This window comes from Arachis hypogaea, chromosome 3 (assembly GCF_003086295.3).
Source record: "Arachis hypogaea cultivar Tifrunner chromosome 3, arahy.Tifrunner.gnm2.J5K5, whole genome shotgun sequence".
Lineage (NCBI taxonomy): Eukaryota > Viridiplantae > Streptophyta > Magnoliopsida > Fabales > Fabaceae > Arachis > Arachis hypogaea.
This window is the reverse complement of record NC_092038.1, coordinates 123864048-123885701: the sequence shown is the minus strand read 5'-3', so window position 1 is coordinate 123885701 and position 21654 is coordinate 123864048. Positions and strand designations below refer to the sequence as shown.

Sequence of the window (21654 nt, the reverse complement as noted above, 5' to 3'; positions counted from 1 at the left end):
CCAAACGTCTAATATAAAATGTAGAAAATTCATCAGAACTAGTACATTAGATTCAATTCAAACAAAGAATAATAAACAACAAATTTCACAGACAAGATTCACGCATTATTCAACAACACAATTATAAACAACTAACTGGATTCAAATTCAAATTCAATTATTAACTGGAATTAAACCACACCTCAAGAACTTTATTGGATTCAAATTCAAAATTTACTTCGCTCTGGTTCAGCTGATAATCTGAAATTGAATCATCCATTATCTTCAAAACGATTTCAGAGCTTAATTTCAGAAACAATGAAAAACGAGAAAAACGAAGAAAGAGAACAGAGAGAAACTTACGTAAACGACGAAGGAGAAGGAAGAGAGAAACGCACGAAAGAGATCGAAGAGAGAAGACAAGAAAACGCAGAAGGAATTCAAAAAAGGAAATGAAATCCTTTCGAAAAAGGAATTTATATATTTGCGCGTTGATTAATTGAAAAATCTATTAAGAATGCGCATGAAATATATATGCCATAAGAGGCGCATTTTAGGGATTAGGAATTTTTAGAACTTGTATGACTTGTATAGTGAAAAGGCTTGTATGTGGAGATTAATAAAAAAAGATAGTCAAAATTTATCTTATTTATCATTCATTAATTATCACAATAATTAATAAATACTAGATAAAATAAGTTAGGGCTGTTTTTGACTAAGTTTCTTTAGTTATTAAATATTTCCGATTTTATAACGATAAACAGGCCCAATAAAGCAAATTTGATTTAAATAACTTCACCATCCTGCATGGCCCTTTTCATATAACATCAACACTATAGAAAGCTCTCACTTTTGGAAAAAGTAGGGTGCAAAGAGAAAGCAAAGCAAGGGTAAAAACAAACTAGAGGCGAAAAAAAAACGCACCATCAAAAGCATAGTAGGTGAGAAATGAAAGAGAAATATCCATCAACAATACCAAAATATCTATACGCATGTAAGCTTTGTATTTTGTGATAACATCACTTATTCCAAACTTAAATTAATAAGTAGAAATATATTAATAATTATATATCTAATATATTCTTTTACAAAATAATTAAAACATCAACTCTATGTGCATGTATAAGTTTATTTATTTTTGGTTTGCTTTGAATTTTAAATTTTTAATTATAAAAAATTTAATACCATATAATAAAATTAATTATTTTAAAAATTTAAACTAAATAAAAATTAATAAATCATTATATATTTAACCGTCTAAATTATTATCAAAAGCAATAATATTAATAATTATTAGAGGTAGATTGTTCAGATCCTGTGTGACATAGGCTTTATATAACATTTCATCGACCATCATATATATGAAGTAAGAACTTAAAATCTCGTACTACATCATTTGGTGCATCACCATATGATCGTATTACATTATTGTGATTACGATTTGCATCATTTTGCAACGAACCATCAAAACAATTTGAACTTTGATGCAAAAAGTTTGAAATCAAAACAAAATGTTCCAAAAAATGATGAAAATAAAGCTATAATATTTTTTTTGTATATCAAGTTCATTCACCTTCTTTCACTTCTTTAATTAATTAGCTAACTCCATACTCCCAAGGTACATACAACCAACTCATTATGAACATGGAAGTTCAAACTTCTAGAATTTGTTTAATTTGTCCACACGAGTGGCACATGATTATGGATTTATGTCTATTAAACGTAGGAAAAAGCTACATGAATATATTTTTCATTGTGAGTGCTTTGGTTCCTTTTGGATTGTAGATTGATTCTTTTTTGTTTATGAAAAGGAGACACTTTAATTTAGGAAATGGGGAGGGAAGGTGGCGTAAGAACACCTCTCTAGTCCTTTTTCATCATTCCCATTGCAAGCCACTTATATAACTTTTTAAGCTTCTTTCTTGTTCTGCTCCTTAATTTTTCATTCATACCTTCATGCTTCATCACTTTTGTATGCTAACAAGCTATCTTAATGAAACTAATTTGATTGCTTCCCGAATTTCAACTTTAAACATACAGATAATTTTAAATTACACATAATCTATTCAATTTCCATGTCATTTTTTTAATGCACCAATATAATAGACGACAGTGGAGAGGACGTGCATGATTGTTTTATGGAAAAATCATACTGATACCCATAAACTCCAGTTTCTTTATAAAGTATATATAATAGCGAATACATTTTAATGTCACTTTAATAATTTATTTTGGTTGAATATCTGTCACTCTCACATGTATATATCTTACAAGTAATAATAGAATTAATTGCTACTTATTAATGAACGAGTTTGTAATGAACTCTTAATTTTGTAATGATAGAGAGACAATAACCCAAAATTATTTTATTTAATTTAATATTTATAATTTTATACATATAATATTTATAATTATATAATTATTATTTCTAATATTACTCAAACAAAAACAACAACAACAAAGTTTTGTTCCACTAAGTGGGGTCGGCTACATAAATCAAACAATGTCATTGTGCTCTGTCATGTATCATATCTACAGAGAGATCGTTTACATGTAGATCTCGTTTGACCACCTCCTGGATGGTCTTCTTAGGTCTTCCTCTGTCTTTCGCTCTTTGTCCATCTTCCATCTCATCCACTCTCCTGACTGGATGTTCTATCGGTCTTCTTCTCACATGTCCAAACCACCTGAGACGCGATTCAACCATCTTTTCCACAATGGGTGCTACTCCAACTCTCTCCCTTATATCTTCATTCCTTATTTTATCCAATCGCGTATGACCACTCATCCATCTCAACATCTTCATCTCTGCCACACTCAGCTTATGTTCGTATTCCCCTTTAGCCGCTCAACACTCCGTACCATACAGCATAGCCGGTCTTATAGCGGTGCGATAGAATTTACCTTTAAGTTTTAAAGGCACTTTTTTGTCGCATATAAAACCAGATGCACTCCGCCATTTTGACCAACCTGCTTAGATCCTATGATTTACATCCTGTTCAATCTCTCCATTATCCTGTATGATGCACCCAAGATACTTAAAACTTTTAACTTTTCGTAGGATGTTTTCTCCAATCTTCACCTCTATATTGAGGTTTTCCCTTCTCAGAATGAACTTACATTCCATATATTCCGTCTTGCTACGGCTTATGCGTAGACCATACACTTCTAAAGCTTCTCTCCATAACTCCAACTTCTTATTTAGGTCTTCCCTTGACTCTCCCATAAAGACGATATCATCGGCAAAAAGCATGCACCATGACACAGGCTCTTGGATGTGCTCTGTAAGTACTTCCAAGACTAATGTGAAAAGGTATGGATTTAAAGATATCCCTGGTATAATCCTATACTAATAGGGAATTCTTCTGTCACACCACCTTGGGTCTTCACACTAGTTGTGGCCCCATCATACATGTCTTTAATTGCCTGAATATATGCGATCCTTACTCTCATCTTTTCTAAAACCTTCCATAAGACCTCACTTGGTACTCTATCATACGCTTTTTCCAAATCAATAAACACCATATGTAGATCCCTTTTATTACTACGATGCCTCTCCATCATCCTTCTTAATAGGTATATCGCTTCATTGGTAGATCTTCCTGGCATAAATCCAAATTGGTTCTCTGTTACTTGTGTCTCTTTTCTCAACCTCCGTTCTATCACCCTTTCCCATAACTTCATAGTATGACTCATAAGCTTAATCCCTCTATAGTTTCCGCAACTTTGTATATCCCCCTTATTCTTATAGATAGGTACCAAGGTACTCTTTCTCTACTCATCAGGCATCTTTTTTGACCTTAAAATCTTATTAAAAATCTTGGTTAACCAGTTGATGCCTTTTTCTCCAATACCCTTCCAAACCTCAATCGAGATATTATCAGGTCCTAATGCCCTGCCATTTTTCATCTGCTTTAAAGCCTCTTTTACCTCGAAGTCTCGAATCCTTCGATAGTAGTCAAAGTTTTGATCTTCTTCCCTTGTGCATAATCGACCAAGGCTCGGAAGATTCTTCTGTCCCTCATTAAATAACTCGTAGAAGTAGCTCTTTCACCTTTCATTAATCTTCTCCTCTTGAGCCAACACCTCTCCATCCTTATTCTTTATGCACTTAACCTGATCCAAATCTCTCGTTCTTCTTTTCCGACTCTTTGTGATTCTATATATATATATACCTTTTTCTCCTTCTTTCGTGCCCAAAGACTGGTAGAGACCCTCATATGCTCTTATTCTTGCTTCACTTACAGCCACTTTTGTCTCTTTCTTATCCGCCTTATATTTTTCCCAGTTATCTACATTGCGGCATAAAGACCACTCTTTAAAGCATTCCCTTTTTATCTTTATCTTTTCTTGTATACTCACATTCCACCACCAGGACTCCTTGTCTCTTGGTCCTATTCCTTTAGATTCACCAAAACTTTCTTTTGCTGTTCTTCTGATAACTTCTGCCATCTCTCTCCATATCTCTTCCGCACTTCCATTCCCATCTCACTTTGCCTCTTCTCCTACCCGTCTTAGGAAGCTTCTTTGTTCCTCACCTTTCATCCGCCACCACCTCGTCCTTGGGTTCTTCGTATGATGTCTTTTCCTCAACTTTTGCTCAACGCGAAAATCCATGACGAGCACCCTATGTTGTGTTGTCAAACTCTCTCCCGGGATAATTTTACAGTTAATACAAAATTTTTGGTGGACTCTCCTCAACAAGAAGAAGTCGATTTGAGAGCTTGTCATGCCACTTTTATAGGTTATAAGATGTTCGTCTCTCTTTTTAAAACATGTATTTACGATGAGAAGATCAAATGTTGAGGAAAAGTCCAAAATAGTTTTACCCTCGGCATTGATCACCCCGAAATCATGACCTCCGTGAATACTCCCATATCTAGTCACTTCTCTCCCGACATGGCCATTTAAATCTCCTCCTAAGAAAATCTTATCTCCCAAAGGTATGCCTTGAACCAAACTCTCTAGATCCTCCCAAAACCTTATCTTGTGTTGTTCGTCTGAACCCACTTGCGGTGCATAGGCGCTAATCACATGGAAAACACCTCCCTCCACCACAAGTTTGATAGAGATGATCCGATCTCCCACTCTATTGACATCCACTACGTCCTTCTTCCACTGCTTATCCACAATTATTCCAACCCCATTCCTATTCTTCACCTTTTCTGTATACCAAAGTTTGAAACCAGAAGTATCCAACTCCCTAACTTTTGCACCAACCCATTTCGTTTCTTGTAGGTACATAATGTTAATCTTCCTCCTTGTCATGGTGTCCACCACCTCCATGGACTTTCCTGTTAGAGTGTCTATGTTCCATGTCCCAAATCTCAACCTTCTATCGCTTCGACCTTTACCTTTTACTTTATGAACTAGCTTATTTACTCTCATCCGTTCACGAAAACGCGAGAACCCTTGCTCATTTAACACTACATCCGGGCACCGATGCAGCGGCTCTTGCTTTGACACCGTACTCGAGCCATACGGCGCGTTGCTTCCCGGCAACGACCTAATTTTAGCATAATAATGTCTTTGATTCATGTCATGGGGGTTCGGCTATATTTTTATGTTGGTTGCCGAAGACCTAACACAACCCTCCTCCTTTATCCGGACTTGGGACCGGCTATGTACTGCAAATATAACATAGACGGAGTTTCTAATATTACTCAATCATTCTAAAATAAATAATAAATACAAAAGGAAATAAACAGGATTAAGAAATACAAAATAAAATAATATTAAATTACTTTGAACTAATTGTCTTTTAAATATTTTTTAAGAAAATTTTAGGGGACCAACAATTTTATTGAATTTTAGCCAGCATGTAAATAACAGAAAAAGGTGAGCCATTGGATGAAATCTCACACTAATCTCATACCATTAAATCATTATTGATAGCTATTTAATGGCTACCAATCACAAAAGTTGATGGCTCCTAACATTGCTCTATTTTTTATACCTTGCTACTCAATCAAGTTGGCTGAATGGTTATTTTTATTTTGTTGTAAAGCAGTAGTAGACACGACACCAGTGAATAAGTTTGTTATTGAAAAGCCAATTAAATACATAAAAACTTGAGCTGGAACGCAATATTCAGCAAGATTAGGTGAGCGTATAATGCAATGAAATATTGGTTATGACAGAGACATAATAAACTCATAATTGGGCTATGACTGTTGCGATTAACATTTGTCCTTGACTATGCATAATGGCATATGTCAATCATGCCTCCTTCAACTACAAGAGCAATGAAGACCAGAAATCAAATAACACGTTGGATTGCTAGTGTAAATTAGTATATTTATAGATAGATAGATGGCAAATAAGACGTTGTACTTGTAACTTGTAAGGTAAGGCACCAAGAATCACAAAACAGACTCGGTATTTTTTCTTTTAAGCTTACAAATAACAACACACAAAGAATCATACAAGAAAAGCCGAAGTAGGCCTTGATCTTGGTCCCACTATTGTTTATCCTGAAAAACGAAGGATCAGCTTACAAAAGAATATTCTGACAAAAGTGAACTATAGCCCCTATATACACATGAAAAAATACATCCAAAAATTTCTTCCCCAGCAAGTAAGTATGTAATGTTCCTAATCTTCCAATTTACTCAGCAGCTGCAGCAGCAGCAGCTTCAGCAGCATTAACAATGGGCTTGTTAGACCACTGAAATTCTATTTCTAGATTCCTTGGGGGCCCACTTTTACTTTGAGGCAATAGAGCATACTCTCCAGCTACTGCTCCAAGCATTACCACACGATCAATTTGTATTGTTACTTTTCCAAATTTACTCTGTCACCAAATCCAGATCAAGATAGTATAGTTAAGACTTAGTTGAATGTATTATCATTACTCATTACACTGCATTTAAATTAGTATAATGTTTGCACTCATTTACCTTTCCCACTTTGCTCTTGTTTTTGCATGAAATGTGAAGCTTCTGGCCTTTTGGAGGACTCTCAAAGGACCATGAAAAGCTCTCATCCCATTCTGGATTAGGGCCAGTTGACACCACCTGCTCAACACATCATCATCGGATGTTAGTAATTTTATCATGACAAGCTTATACAGAAACCACATGAAGTTCCATCTGGAAGATCATTCACAAATTTCATATACATCATTTCAAATCAATCTGGAACTTTTAAGTAGCTCTAGATAGAATGCCATAGCTTGTTAAATTTGTGTACATTTGACATAGAGAGACAGCCCTGAAGATAGTAAATAACATAAAAATTATTACCTTTGTTTGCCTGGGTGGGGTGTTTCCCAATGTAAGTTTACAGTAGACACTTGGGTTTCCGACGGACTGCTTCATATTGTTACCACGCTTGATGATCACCACCAATGTCCCCGGCAAACACTGCAACAGAAATTCTGCCTTCTCCTGAAACCGAGGTGGGCCGGACTGGATCAAGTACTGCAGGAATGGAATAGCATCGGCAGCTGCAATTGACTGAGCTCTTGAGACTTCGGCAGGGCATGCCGACCAAGCTTGTCGTAGTAAAAAAAGTGCATCCAAAGCAGCCTCCTGACAAGCCTCTGAGCCTGTCTTTAAGGATGTAACCAGATGGGGGATGCTAAGTGTTGCTGGTTCAGTTGCTCTCAGTCGTGGGAAGTTGCTGAAGAGAGAATTTAAGGCTTTCAAGTACTCCTCATTCACGGTACCAGAGGCCCATAAATCTTTTTCAATAGCAGCTGCAAGAACATTAAACTCAACATGTTACCACATGAAATCAAGAGATAAACAAAGGCAGAAGGGAAAGGTGTCCTTGTTTGGATGGTAAAAGCCTAAAAAATGTTCAAAGAATAATCAACATCATGAGTAAAACCAGGATATTCTATTTGCAGGTTTCAAAACTACATTCCTTGAAAAGAAAAAAAGGTGGTTGTAAGGTGCCCAATTGGCTAAATAGAGAACATTTCTTAAAAAGGAAAGTCATTATTACCAGTTATTGCTCTGACTGTTTCACTGGAAGCATACTCTTGAATTGTATTATTTGAGAAGAGAAGTTTAATGAACATTGCAGCCTGAATGGATGTATCTGGCTCACTTGAACTTATCAGATCCAATACAACCTGAACACCACCAGCCTCTGCAACAGCTCTCCTATTCGAGCGACTATACATCACAAGATTTTGCAAAGCACAGATGGCCACAACTTTCATTTCTTCTGTCGGTTGTTCTTCGAGAACATTCACTAAAGCACGACATGCAGAAACTGCATCAGCTGTTCGAGCAAGACCTTCATTCTGAAACAGATCCCCAAGAGCTAAAGTCGCCAATAACCTTGCCTGTTGTGCTTGAGTTTGTGGATCCAAAAGGTACTGGGATAATGGTACAATGGCTGATTTAGTGACTTTTGTTTCTCGGATCTTTACATTGTTCAGCAATACTTCTAAGAGTCTAGCAGCAGTTTCCTCACACTGATGAGACCTTAGGAGCTCCAAGAGTGCCTCTATGGCACCACTTTCAGCCATAGCTACTGCACTAGTTCCATCATCACTTTCCAACACCAGCAGAGCATTTAATGCACCAATAACTGTGCTCTCTGAGCCAGACCGCAGCAACCTTACCAACACAGCAATAGGCACTTCCAAGTAGAATTCAGAACTAAATTGCAGAATACACGACAAAACCGAGGCAGAAGACTCCCATAAGGCATGTGGAATGGAAGGATCGGCTTGCAATATTACTTTGGAAATTTCAACAACACCACCCTCTTTGGCAATTTCATTTGGCCATGTTAGAGCAATACTAACTAGAGCCTTTACAGCTCTCTGCTGCAATATGTGTATACCAGAACTAAGAACTCGTATAAGGGGACCAATTACTTGCTGCGTCACCGGATCCTTCTGAAGGTGTTCTTCTACAAGTAGATGCGAAAGAAGCTCAGCAGCCAGCTGTTGCACTGCTGGTATTGGAGAATCGAGCAAGGGGATAAGTGGTTCAATAACTTGGCGAGAACTCAATGTATGGTCTGCACGACATTGTGGATGTTCCAAGATATTAACCAAAACCTGCAATGTGCTATGCAGTCCTTCGGGCATAAATTCTTGTCTTGTCAGCAACATAAACAAGGGTTCAACCACTTTGGCAGCAGATTGTCCTTTAGCTATGGTAGCATTATTGGTCAATATACGCAACAATTCTGCAAACGCTGCACATAGATAATCGGGTGCTTCGTGTAAGATGCTAAGTATGCTTTCAACCACTCCAGCTTTCACCATTTCCATTTTACAAGCAGGCCTGTCTTTTCCTAACTTGACTAGAGCTCTGGAAATGGCCTCATGCAGTAAATAGTTCCGACCATACAGTAGGCCGACAAGAGGAACAACTGCACCATGTGCAGCAACTAGTTCAGCCAGTTGCTCATCATCTACAAGCCTATCCAATGCCCGAACAACTGAAAGCTGAGCAGGACTAAACTCAGTTACAAGGAGAGAGACTAGTGGTTCGACACAGCGGGCAGAAGCCATTGTGGATCGAATCCTTGTATTTCCAAAAAGTGCACAACATAATTCAGCAGCATCCCCCTTGAGTTCCACTGAACAATCCGATGAAAGGATCCTGCAAAGAACATCCACTGCATTCATCTCAACATCTGCAACAGCAAGTGCTTTTGATGGGTTTTCATTCAGTAACCGAACCAATGCAGCAATTGCAGCATGCTGCTCTCTCTCTGAACCAGTACTAAGAATCTCCACCAAAGGTTGAACAGCTTGGCGAGCCATCTCTGCATTTCTAATGTGATCAGCAGTGAATAAACTTTCCAAGGCTTTTGCAGCACTTAACCTGGCAGCTCTTCCTCCTAGCCGTAGGACAGCAACGAGTTGAGCAACAGCACCGAATGCTGACTCATGTTTTCGTATATCAGCAGTGCTAAACAGAATTCCTAGCAGATCTGTAGCAGCTTCTTCAGTTGCATCTTGTGGACTTAGTGAAAGATACTTCGTAAGTGCTTCTAAGGCTCCAGCCTCTACCATTATAAGCTTATTGGATGGGCAATCTCTACCAAGCTGAATCAAAAGCCCAAGTGCTAAAAATGGGGCTCCTGGGCGATCTGGAATTGGTTTGAGCAGATCAACAAGGGCAGGCATTGCCTTCCGAGAAGTGGCACCAACTCTTATATCATCAACTCTAAACAACCTCTCAAGAGCAACTTGATCAGGATAACGCACCAACAAAAATTCTTCTGACAATTCCAGAAGATCATGAATATCAGTATCAGCACTGCCAAGCAAGGAGATAAGTCCACCAGCTGCACCAGAATTTGCTACAGACAGAAGCGTTCCCCTGCTACCGTTACAGACAAGGCTAGCTATTGCTTGTGCAGCAAAATATTTGTTTGCTAATTCTTCTGACTTCAATAAACTGGCAAGTGCTGGTACAGATTTTATGGTTGCATGTGTGCGTATGATATCTCTATCTTGAAATAGTATTGCTAACAACAAAGCACAAATCCACATGCTGCTATCTTCTTTGTAGTCAATCTGCAGTTTCACCATAATGAAGCAGATAGAGGTTATTATACAGAAACAATCAATTAATAATTTTTAATTGAAGTTAAAAATAAAAATGACAGGGCTATAGGTCACACTTTCAGTTCAATTTAATTATTCGGCAAAATTTCAAGATCTTACTTTGTTTCGATTATGGCAAAAGTTCATGCAAACAGTTACAGTGCTATATCATAACTAGGAACTTTCTTAATATACACTGAAATCACTGTCTCTTGAACTAGCATGTTTCAAAAATATAAATATGATTATCAGATGCATATTTGTAAACTATGTGCAATTCAAGTGACAGTGAGCATATGTAATGTCTATATTAAAGGGATGTACTGTGGAGATTTGAAACTTAATGCAAGTTCTATAGGACTTGATATTTTGAGGATTGATGTTAATTTTTGGAGCGCAGAAAAGAAGCTTCAAGGGAGGGGAGGTGCAGGGTTTAAAGCATAATTTGTAAATTACAATCTTACTATGATCAGAATCTGATTGGCTGAAACTAGTGTAGAATAAAGCACTTAAATACCTGGGAATATTGTGAGAAACAATTTGAGATCCTGTCAGTTAGAACATCAATTGCTCCAGCCTCCATTATGATACTTCTACTTTTTTCATCATGACAAGCAAGAATAGATAATAACCATATAGCTAAGTCAGCACCAGATATAATGGCCGTGCCAGTGTTTGATTCACCATCATTGGCCTCTTCTTGTGTACTCCTGCATATGCTGATTAGCTCCTTCTTGTCATCACCTTGATTACCCAGAGAAGGCTCTGCAGAAATATCAACTAGAGACCGAATAAGATTAGCACACAAGTTTGATGAATTGAGATCCTCCATAAGTCTCTGATGATTTGCTTTTGCTGCAGAAATTAGAAGTGCAGCTCCCCCAATTTTGACCTTCACATTTGTGGAACTACTTATTCTCTTAGCTATTGAAGATATACATCCAGATGCAGTAACAACATTGTCACCTAAAACAATAGGTAGATCCTTGCATAATCGAGACAATATCTCAATAGCTTTATCCTGCAACATTGGTGCTGAATCAACAATAGATAAGACTATTGGACTTATGCTCTTTGGGAATTCAGCCAAAACTGCACAAGCCGATTTATTGTGTGTGCTGGACTCTTCTGACCTGGACAGAATGGCAAGAGCTTCTAGAGCCTCTGATGTGGCAATAGATCCACTAATAGCAGAATCTAAGAAAGAAACTAATGCAAGAACAGTGCCAGCACGATTTACGCAATCGGTTACGTCAGAATCAACTTTCCGGGAGTGTAAGAGGCGAGCAATTGCTGCAGCTGCATGGGCTTTTCCAGAGATTGTGCCTTCACGTAATACTTTGGTGGCAGGCAAGATAACTTCTTCTGTAACAGCTTTTTCTGCAATTTCACTATCCAAAATAATGTTTGCCACAGCACATGTTGCCATCTCTGCAACTTCCAAAACTGAAGAGTTAGCGAGTGCAACTAAGCGGGATAATGCAGGTCTAGCAATAGCAGCTACATCCCTGTTTTCTTTGATGGATAGAAATATTGAAGCCAGGCAGTGTGAGGACTCCATCAGGATACTTTCAGATTCAACATTAATCAATTTCAGGGCTGAACTAAGAGCTTTAATAGCAATGCTGCTTTCACGAATGTCTTTCCTTGATTCAAAAATTCCTGCCAGAGCTGATGCTGACTTTGCCTGAGTTTCTTCCTTGGTAGAACTCAGCAATGCTATCATGGTATCAAATGCATCACTAGGAGCACTACCTTCACGTAGAATGTCACTAAGAGGTGCAACAGAAAGCATACTTCTCAAAGCATCCAGAATGTAGATCTTAGATTCAGGCTGATCACTAGTCAATAATGCTGTAAGCTGACTGATAGTCGTAGTATCAGATTTATGAATTAAATGATTTAATGTCTTTGCTGCAATATCCTTCCCATTTGGGCTTCCATTCTTCAATAGCCACAACAATGCAGGAACAGCATCGGCACTTTCGACACATGCTCGTATGTCTTCACTGTGGTTGCACAAGTTCTTAAGGATGGTTGCTGAGTCTTCCTTTGCTTTTGCAGATCCTGTCTCTAGAATTTGAACAAGTGGAGGTATACCGCCAGCAGCAGTAATGGCCCATTTACTTTCATCATTTTCACTAGTTAGAAGGCAAAGCAAGGCAACTGCACATTCTTGCTGCTGTTCTGATGAAAGCCCAAGAAGAGATATCAATAGTTGAATTCCTTCACGGCCTTGAATTGCACGCCATAGACTGGCTTCACCATTGCACAAGGTCAAGAGAGATTTTGTGAGCTCATCTTGCACTTCATTGGAAGCCATTGTTATCAAACCAACAAGCAAATGTTTTGCACCAGAATTCGCAAGTTTAAGCGAGAGTATGGGATTTCCATACAAACTAGCAAGCGCTTCAATGGTCCGTTCCTGAACAAGGAAGGGCAAGCGAGGTTTAAACTGTTTGAGTAATGTTTGTTCAACCACTGAAGGATCTGATGCTCTAGTAGATTCTGCCTTGTTATCATATATCATGAGAGCTGAAGCTAATGCTCCTAATGTGTCAGCAACCTGGGTAGGTGTGGTGCACGAGTCAAGGCTTTGACCAAGGCTAGATATGACAAAAGACAAACCACCAGATATGTTTGCTAGAGCACACATTGCATTCTCCTGTAATGCTTGAGCACACTCACCTTGCATGAACTCTTTGGAAGGAGCTATTGTGGCATTGATTAATGCAGGAATACCATTAGCATTTGCTATCTCTCTTCTTGCCTCTTTGCACTGGGAAGATAGAGACTTAAGAGCACCAGCTGCTTCAGCCCTGACAGAGTCATCATTACCAGGGCCTAATAGTTTGAGGAGTTGTTTTGTCACGTCTGCTGATAACACCTTTGAGCATGCAGATGCATCCTCCATCATAACAGAAGCAAGCAAAAAACACACATTAGCTAAGGTGCCAGGCTGTCCTGTTGCCAGTAACTTGACTAATATGTCCACTCCTCCAGCTTGCATGGTTGCACCCCAGAATCCCTCAGTATTGCTGGCGAGATTTTTCAATGCTCCAGTCAATAAACTTTCGACTACATTTGCTGATTTCAAGCCCTTCTGCAGCTGCTGCCAGAGCACTGGTACAACACCTTCAGTTGAAAATATTTTCGAACCAACATGATCTTTCACACCATCTTGAGAGACAGCATAAATAGTCTTGGCAGCAGCAATTTGCCCTTCCGTGGAACTAGACTTTAGAAGACCAAGCAACGGAGGAATGCATCCTCCAAGCAAGACTTTCACCCTCAGCTCATTTTCTTTACAAAGGGTGCCCAGGACAGTTGCTGCCTGTATCTTTACATTCAATGAACCCGACCGAAGAAGGGAAACAAGTACTGGAACTGCTTGAGAGTGAGATCCAACAGCACTAAAAGCATTTTCTCGCATCTCTATAAGCTCCAATAACTGCCTTAAGGAATACTCTTTCTCATGTGCTGAAGATGAGCTCTGGCGCAGTTGTTCAATGCACTGGGCAACGCTTGCTAATGTTCCATCTGGATCCTCCATGCTGCTGGTTCGATCCCTGCAAGTGCAACCAGTTAAGAATGTGCAACACCAAGGTTCTCAGACAAATTTGAAGTTCCTTAGTCCATAAAGAATCAATTCAGATATATATACTAGAAAGTTGTCAGCATCCTAAAGGATAAAAAGTAAAGTATATTTGGAATGTGAAAGCAAAACTAACGCAAGAGACATATTTGACATTGTAACCAACCTCAATCCCATCTTTAGAACAGAATGTGGAGTTGGGGGCTCTGAATCTTGAACCCTTCCGTCACCATTTCGTTCCTGCAATTTAAAGTGACAGCAGAGAATATCAAATTTATATCTGCATGTCTCTCAGTACTTTGATTGACCAAATTGACTTACTATGTTGACACGACTAACTAAACACTAATATCAGAACAATATAGAATCCTAGGATTTTTGTTTCTTCTCCCTATTCATAATGCCAAGGCACAAAAAGCTCGATTATATTAACAAGAAAATATAAAATTTCGGAATATTTAAACAAATAAAATAATTTCTTCTTGATCTTTAATGGCTTAGGATGGGATCTTACTGAAGTACAACAGATGGAAATCTGATAGGAAGTAAAATCATACAGCATTATGACATGTTGGCGAAGAACCACATAACAATATAAAGGTTATTTGCACCGTTAAACAGAACTATCTATGATAAATACTTGACCATTAGACCCTTCTAGCTATACTAACTACTATTATTGTGTAGGAGTATGATGAATTCATGATATGAATATGATAGCTGAAGGCACAAACATGGAAAAAACATGAAAATTATTGGAAGTACCATATCATTTGAACCATGGGAACTGCCATTGCTGGCAGGAACCCTCCAAGTCACTGTGGTCGCCAGCTTGACTTCAATTCAGTATCACTGCCAATCAGATCAGCCCCAGATCTGCACTGGAGACACACTCAGAACCTCATTCAAAGCCCCCAGCAGCTGAAAAGAGAACCTACCATCAAATTAAAGCTTCAACAAAGTCATGGGCAGAATATAGATCACAGATACAACCGTGAATTATAACACTACATAAGCAAAGCACTAATGCAATTATGCAACACTGAAGGAAGCTCATAAATCTGACAAATTTAGACCCAAATTGGACAAGTCATGCAGAAAATGATGGGAGAACAACAACCCCAGATGAAAAGTAAAATGCTTTATAGAATGTTAGTGGATGAGAGATGAAAGAGCTTACAAGGAAATGCACGAATGGTGGGAAGATGAGTGCATGAAAGTGAGTGAGAGAAGAAACTGAGGAATGGTATTGGGAATTGGGAAACTGAAAGAGATGAGAGGGGTATAATGGGGATGATGTTGATGCAACTATCAAATTCTAATGTATGGGGTTTCGTAGAATAGAAGGGAACATGAAAAGCAAAAAATAAATAAAGAGAAGATGCTAGCAACAACAATAACAAATATGATTTGTTTGGGTCTTACGTTTTGCTTTGATTTTCTTTATTCATGGAACCGTGAGTAAAAGAAAGAGAGTAGCGGTTGTTTTTGGTGCTGCCGTGAATGGACATCATCCGCATCCACCGACAAGTACCAACAGCAAGACTCTTACCACTTGACAGCTACATTCATTAACCGTAAAACTGCCAACTAAATATCCATTAACACAACACAACTTGTTACACAAAAAATGAATTAAAAGAGTATAATTGAAGCGTCATAATGTTTGTCATTAGTATTGTCAGGGAATTTCTTTCAAGTTTGAAAGTTAATAACGAGTCGCTTCCTTCTTATATAACGTTGATGGTTTATTTATTTAACAATGTTATACATGATTTTAAACAATTCCCATAAAATCTTAAACTAACGATTCAGAGTTGATAATTAATAACAACAACAACGGTTTACAAAAAAGGTAAAATAATTAACTGGAACCAAACTCTAATAATGCATCACATGGGTTTCCTAAATAAACATGGAAATTGTTCAGTAAAATGAAGGGCCATTTCCCCAAAAATGTAAAATAAACATGTTAGTGTATTAATAGCCGTTCCGTTAAATTGACAATGGCGGAGTGCGACTGTTGATCACAACAAAACAGTATTACATTAACATTAGTATTAGTATTAGTATAGTAGTAGTTATATTTAAGGCTAGAAGTGAGCCGAGTTGAGTTGAGTATTCGAGTTAAACGAAGGTCAAGTTTGACTCATGAAAATTAAATTTTACTTACAACTCGATTCATTAATAATCGAGCTTATTTCGTAAATTCAAGCTCAACTCAATGAAAGAGATGACTCAATTAAATTATAACTTATATATATTAAAAAATATTTAAAAATTTAATTTTATATATTATTTATCTATTAATTATAATTTTTTTATTTATATCCTATATCAAAATTATATATAAAAATAATTATAAAATTTTAAATAATTAAGAACAATAATATATATATAAAAAATTATATGTTACTATCATATAAAATTATTAATATGTATATTCTATATATATTTAATTTATATTTTTAATACTATATATATATATATATATATATATATAATTGAGTCACCTCATAAATTAATGAGTTGACTTTATTTAAATTTAAGTTTATTTTATTTAATTTATGAACTTAATTTTAGACTCAAATTTGATTCACTAATTCATAAATCAGGCATGTTACACATAAAAGCATTTTTGACTTACAAGCTATACAAGTTGGCCCAGCCCAAAATAAAACCACGCGCACTCACTCTTTAGAATGGAACGTCAAACGCACGCGTCTCACACAACGGTTGCGTTTTTCAAAACACGCTCGTTATGGCACACTCTTCCTCTTCTTCCTAAAACAAAATGCAAACCATCAAGTTTCAAACCACATTCGAAACAAATTACGATTCTGAAGAAACGTTCCAACTCCTCGCGAAGAGTAGAAGAATTCAAGAACAAAAGATACAAATTTTTATAATAAAAAATCAGAGAAAAAAAAAGAAGAAACATTATTCAAGGTAACGTACTGTTTTACCGTTCTTCAAAATTTTTCACACATCTGTTTCTGATTTCGAAATCGAAGCACTATATCGTCAGTATTTCTTGCTCTGTTTCTTCTAGGTTTTACTGTTCTTCTTGTTTTAGATCTCATATTACTGTTCTGATGAAACTGTTCTTCGTTTACGCTATCTTACATACTTCTAGTGAATGCTTTAACGTGTGTTTTGATTTGTTTGGTACATATTTTGTGCATGTTTATATGTTTTTAAGTAGGTTTGTGTATGTTTACATGAAAGACTCTTCCTCTTCTAACTGACTTTTAGGTGTATATGGCGAATTTTTGGGTGTATATGGCCGATTGTCGGGTGTATATCTCAGACTTAGCATGCGACTGTTGCTTCTAGTGGTATTTTGAATTTAAATATATTTTTGAACTCATATAATGTCATATAATCCAAAAAATGTAGAGGTGTATGGGACTGATATATACTAGGAGTTTTGAAGTCTAACAGTTACTATTCTAATTGTGTTTGACCTTGTAGTATCATTTTATGGTTAGCTAAATTGAATATGATTTTGAACTGATTTAATTTTGTTTAATTAAGAAAAAAACAAAATAGATATGGGACTGGGTTTAGGTGTATGTGGCTGATATTGGGGTGTATCTGACTGGTCTATGGGTGTATGTCTCTGATTTTTAGGTGTATTTTTTATCTATTGATAGTATCTCATTTTCATTGCAGTATGGGAGTGTATCTGACTAATCTATGGGTGTATGTCTTTGATTTTTGGGTGTATTTTTTATCTGTTGACAGCATCTCTTTTTCATTGCAGTAAAAATGGCAAGCAAAAATCAGCGTGGAAAAAAATACAATATAAGCACAAATATATATATCTTAGAACAAGTCAATTTTTTTAATACAAATATATCTTATTCTAATTACTCTAATTTTGCTTTGTTTACAGCAAACCAAAGACTTGAAGTGTGCAACCCATTTTTTGAGTGAAAATTTTGAATAAATGAGCGAAGAAAAGAAAGCAATTGTTTGGGATTTAGGTTTTGGTGGACTGATGCACATCCCGCCAATGAGGGTGCATCATAAACTACTAAAGGAGTTGGCTAACTCCTTTAAATTGAGGAAAAACACACTTGAAACCAGCTACGATTTGTTTAGAGTTAAATCCAACACAATAGAGATTGCGCTTGGCCTCAACGCATCAGGTAACTCATTACAAAAAACCTCTATACTTCCATTCTTCGTAATATATTATTCTACTATCATATAATCAAGAAACAAATATAGGTGTATATGAGTGATGTTGGGGTGTATATGAGTGATGTTGGGATGTATATAAGTGGTATGGGGTGTATACGAGTGATGTTGGGTGTATTTCAGGTGATTTTCAGTTTAAAATTTCTTTTTTGTAGGAGATCTATATTTTGATAAAGTCAGTTATAAAGAACTTTCTGAAGAGAACAAACAGATTTTTAAAAGATTCCAGGGGAAGACTCTAAGAAGTCTGACGAATGAGATGATGACTAACAGAGTCTAGGTAAACTTGTGGAGCTGATCTAGACTCAACTCGTAGACTCGTACGAGTTTACATGATATACATTTTTTATAATATATATATATATATATATATATATATATATATATATATTTACTCAGATATAGACATTCAAACTTAACAATTTCAACATCAAAACACATAATAAATTAACATAATACTACAACTACAAGTTACAACAAGCACTCTAGATCACACATTTAAATCCTTCACAAGTATGTATCTAGTTCAACATAAAACACACAATCACACAATCAAAGCTACATATGACACAACCAAAACATAAAAGAAAACAACAAAGAAATAATTAAATGTTCTAATAAAGTATAAAACTCAAATTCTCCAATATCTTCATCTTCCATGGCATCAACATCATCATCTTCACCATTTTCATCAGAAACATCATTTCTTTCAGGCTCAGGTTCAACACGGCCAACAAAATTATCATCATCATTCACATGTTCATCTTCTTCCTCTATTAAATTTTATTGTGGATCCCCAATAAACTCATTCTCACCTCTCTCACCCATGTTGAATTCATTACTATTCATACTTGGAATAGCAAATTCATTACTATTTGGATCATCATTAGTATTGTCATTCGTTGGCAAGTGAGAATGCTCAACACTTTCAGCAATATTTTCATTAACATCTTCAGTTATCCACTTATCATCAGAATGCACTGCATCAAATTCAAGTTATGAGTTTTTCTAATTTGCTTGTCCTTTAACTTCAAATTATACATCACATACACTAAATCATTCATTTTCTTTTGCTGCAACCGATTTCTTCTCTTTGTATGAACCTACAAACATATAGTGCCAATAGTTAATAAATATACAAAATTTAAAATTAAAATAAATAATGAATAGTTCTAAGGATTAAAGAATCACCATTTCAAATGCACTCCAATTACGCTCATAACCAGATGAAGTATAAGTAAGTTTAGAACTCGGATAGCAAACTTCTTTAGTTCTGGACAACTATCTCCATAGAAGTCCCACTACTCAGCAGGTAGCATGGTCTTCCTACTACTCTTTGCAGTTTCATTACCAAAGAGGCCTCTAGCATAATGAAAGTCAGGAAGCTGTAAATCAACCTTTTTTCTTTCTTCCTGGTTAGGAACCAGTTTTTTCAAACAACTATATAGACCAATCTTAATGTCAGCATCATCAACCATGAAATTAGGTTCATAGTGATAATGAGGATTAAGATAATACGCAGGAGCATGCAATGGTCTATGCAGTTGACTTTCCCACCTTCCATCAATAATTTTCCATATAGGTTCATAACTAAAAATAACAATGCAAATGAATAAAAATAAGAAAATTAAATAAATAACTAAATATAATAAGAAAATATGATAAGATGATACATCGATAATCAAATATTAAAGCTTTCAATTAGTCAAGACTCAAGATTACCTCTTTTTAACACAACCAAAGTTAGTCTTGATTGTTTCTTTGGCTTTTCTCATTCCTTCAAAGATGAAACCCATGGCTGGTTTTTCATCTGAATCAACCAAGCGAAGGATTGTAATGAGAGGAGCAGTAGCCTTGAGGCATATGACAATATTCTTCCATAGCCTACTATCCAAGGCCATGTTTTGGACTCTTATTCCTTCAGGCGTTAATGCAACCTTAGTTGTCTTCCAATTATCAGAAGTAAACATAGTCATCAACAGTCCTTTATTATCATGTAGACAAGTGAGAGTCAAATAGGCAGTGGCAAATCTTGTGGCACCTGGCCGAACCAAGTCCTTTCCCTTTGTAAAATTTCTCAACATGCTAATGAGCATACTCCGGGAGTAGATAAAAGTGGTGATTTTTCTTCCCTTTTTATGGTTTTTTCATGCACCTTTAGCTTCTTTTCAAAATCCGCCAATATCAAATTAATGCAGTGTGCAGCATATGGTGTCCAGTACAAACTTTTTCTAGTCTCCATCATTTTTCCTCCAGCAGCCTTATAATTAGCAGCATTATCTGTAACAATTTGGACTACATTCTCTTCGCCAACAAATTCTACAGCATCTTCTAACATTTTGACAGCTTTATCCGTTGTTTTTGATATGTCAGAAGTGTCCAATGAATAAAGCAAAATTTTTCCTTTAGGGCTGTTCACCAAGAAATTACAAATACTACGCCTTTTTTTTATCAGTCCATCTATCCGACATGATTGAGCAACCAGTTCTCTTCCATTCTGCCTTAAACTCGGTAAGCATTTCATCAACATTGGTCACTGCTTTCTTTAATTGGGTTTCTCTTAACTCATGGTAAGAAGGGGGTTTGTAGCCAATTTCATATCTCCCAACCATCTCACTAAACTTTAAAAACTCGGGATTCTTAATAACATTGAAAGGAATAGCACTTGTATAGAAAAATATGGCATATTATTGATCACATTGTTCCTTTAGATCCTTCTTAATCATTTGATTTATTGTTGATTGAACTTGAGCCCCTTTTTCCTTTTGTGACAAAGTTGCGAATATCTTTCCCCTTTTGTTGAGAATTGTCCTTCTCCTTTTCTGTTTGTTCAGGATAATCCTCATTATCACCGAATCTTCTCTTTTTTAACGATGCTTCTTTAGCCTCCATACAGACTTTCAACATTACAGCCTTAACTTCTTCAGGTACTGAAGCACAAGGCTCTGAATCCTCTTTAATACCGGGAAGATGATGCTTGAATCTATAAATCCCTCCACTTATATTCTTTGAGCAAAAATTACACTTCAATTTTTTACCATTGTCTTGAACATCATTCCCATATTTCCATCCTATATTACTTTTATTTTCAGTTGCATTTTTCCACCTAGAAACAGCAGGTGTAGGTCTAGGAATACTAGGAAGCAAAGACCCTGTCCCTGAACCAACATTCTCAGACATTTGTATTTTTATCCCTAAAAATCAACAACCTAGATAACAAATTGAGATTCAGATTATCCACTAACTAAATTCATATTCAGATTATCCACTAACAAATTCAAATTCAGATTATCCACTAACTAAATTCATAACTAACACTAACTAAACTAACACAGTAACACTAACATTT

At 36.4% G+C, this 21654-nt stretch overlaps 2 protein-coding genes across 5 annotated transcripts; both read right to left on the bottom strand.

Moving 5' to 3' along the window:
• Positions 1 to 6255: 6255 nt before the first annotated feature.
• On the bottom strand, positions 6256 to 15826 carry LOC112791250 (protein CELLULOSE SYNTHASE INTERACTIVE 1). 4 transcript variants are annotated; one of them, XM_025834003.3, is made up of 8 exons: positions 15525 to 15826; positions 14865 to 15020; positions 14266 to 14339; positions 11022 to 14073; positions 7930 to 10474; positions 7224 to 7678; positions 6879 to 6995; positions 6256 to 6772 (listed from the first exon to the last, which is right to left on the bottom strand). In XM_025834003.3, the coding sequence occupies exons 2-8, from the start codon at positions 14865 to 14867 to the stop codon at positions 6587 to 6589; spliced, it is 6432 nt and encodes a 2143-aa protein (XP_025689788.1). In that variant the 5' UTR covers positions 14868 to 15020; positions 15525 to 15826; the 3' UTR covers positions 6256 to 6586. The 4 variants fall into 4 exon arrangements, with proteins under 4 accessions (XP_025689788.1, XP_025689789.1, XP_025689786.1 ...); XM_025834004.3 differs by having other exon boundaries at positions 14865 to 15033; positions 15525 to 15796; XM_025834001.3 differs by having other exon boundaries at positions 15280 to 15600.
• A 3262-nt stretch (positions 15827 to 19088) lies between these two features.
• Positions 19089 to 20835, bottom strand: LOC140183576 (uncharacterized). Its single transcript, XM_072232031.1, has 5 exons — positions 20461 to 20835; positions 20028 to 20251; positions 19611 to 19895; positions 19386 to 19408; positions 19089 to 19285 (listed from the first exon to the last, which is right to left on the bottom strand). Exons 1-5 carry the CDS (start codon positions 20833 to 20835, stop codon positions 19089 to 19091), a joined length of 1104 nt encoding a protein of 367 aa, XP_072088132.1.
• Positions 20836 to 21654: the final 819 nt, after the last annotated feature.

Coding starts and splice junctions, on each gene's coding strand:
- LOC140183576 (XM_072232031.1), bottom strand. CDS start 20,835: ATGTTGATGAAATGCTTACCGAGTTTAAGGCAGAATGGAAGAGAACTG. Junction 20,252..20,460: donor ATTTTGAAAAGAAGCTAAAG/GTGCATGAAAAA, acceptor GATAATTGGAAG/ACAACTAAGGTTGCATTAAC. Junction 19,896..20,027: donor TTTGGTTGTGTTAAAAAGAG/GTAATCTTGAGT, acceptor TGTTATTTTTAG/TTATGAACCTATATGGAAAA.
- LOC112791250 (XM_025834003.3), bottom strand. Junction 7,679..7,929: donor AACAGTCAGAGCAATAACTG/GTAATAATGACT, acceptor ATGTTCTTGCAG/CTGCTATTGAAAAAGATTTA. Junction 6,996..7,223: donor CCCCACCCAGGCAAACAAAG/GTAATAATTTTT, acceptor TGTGTTGAGCAG/GTGGTGTCAACTGGCCCTAA.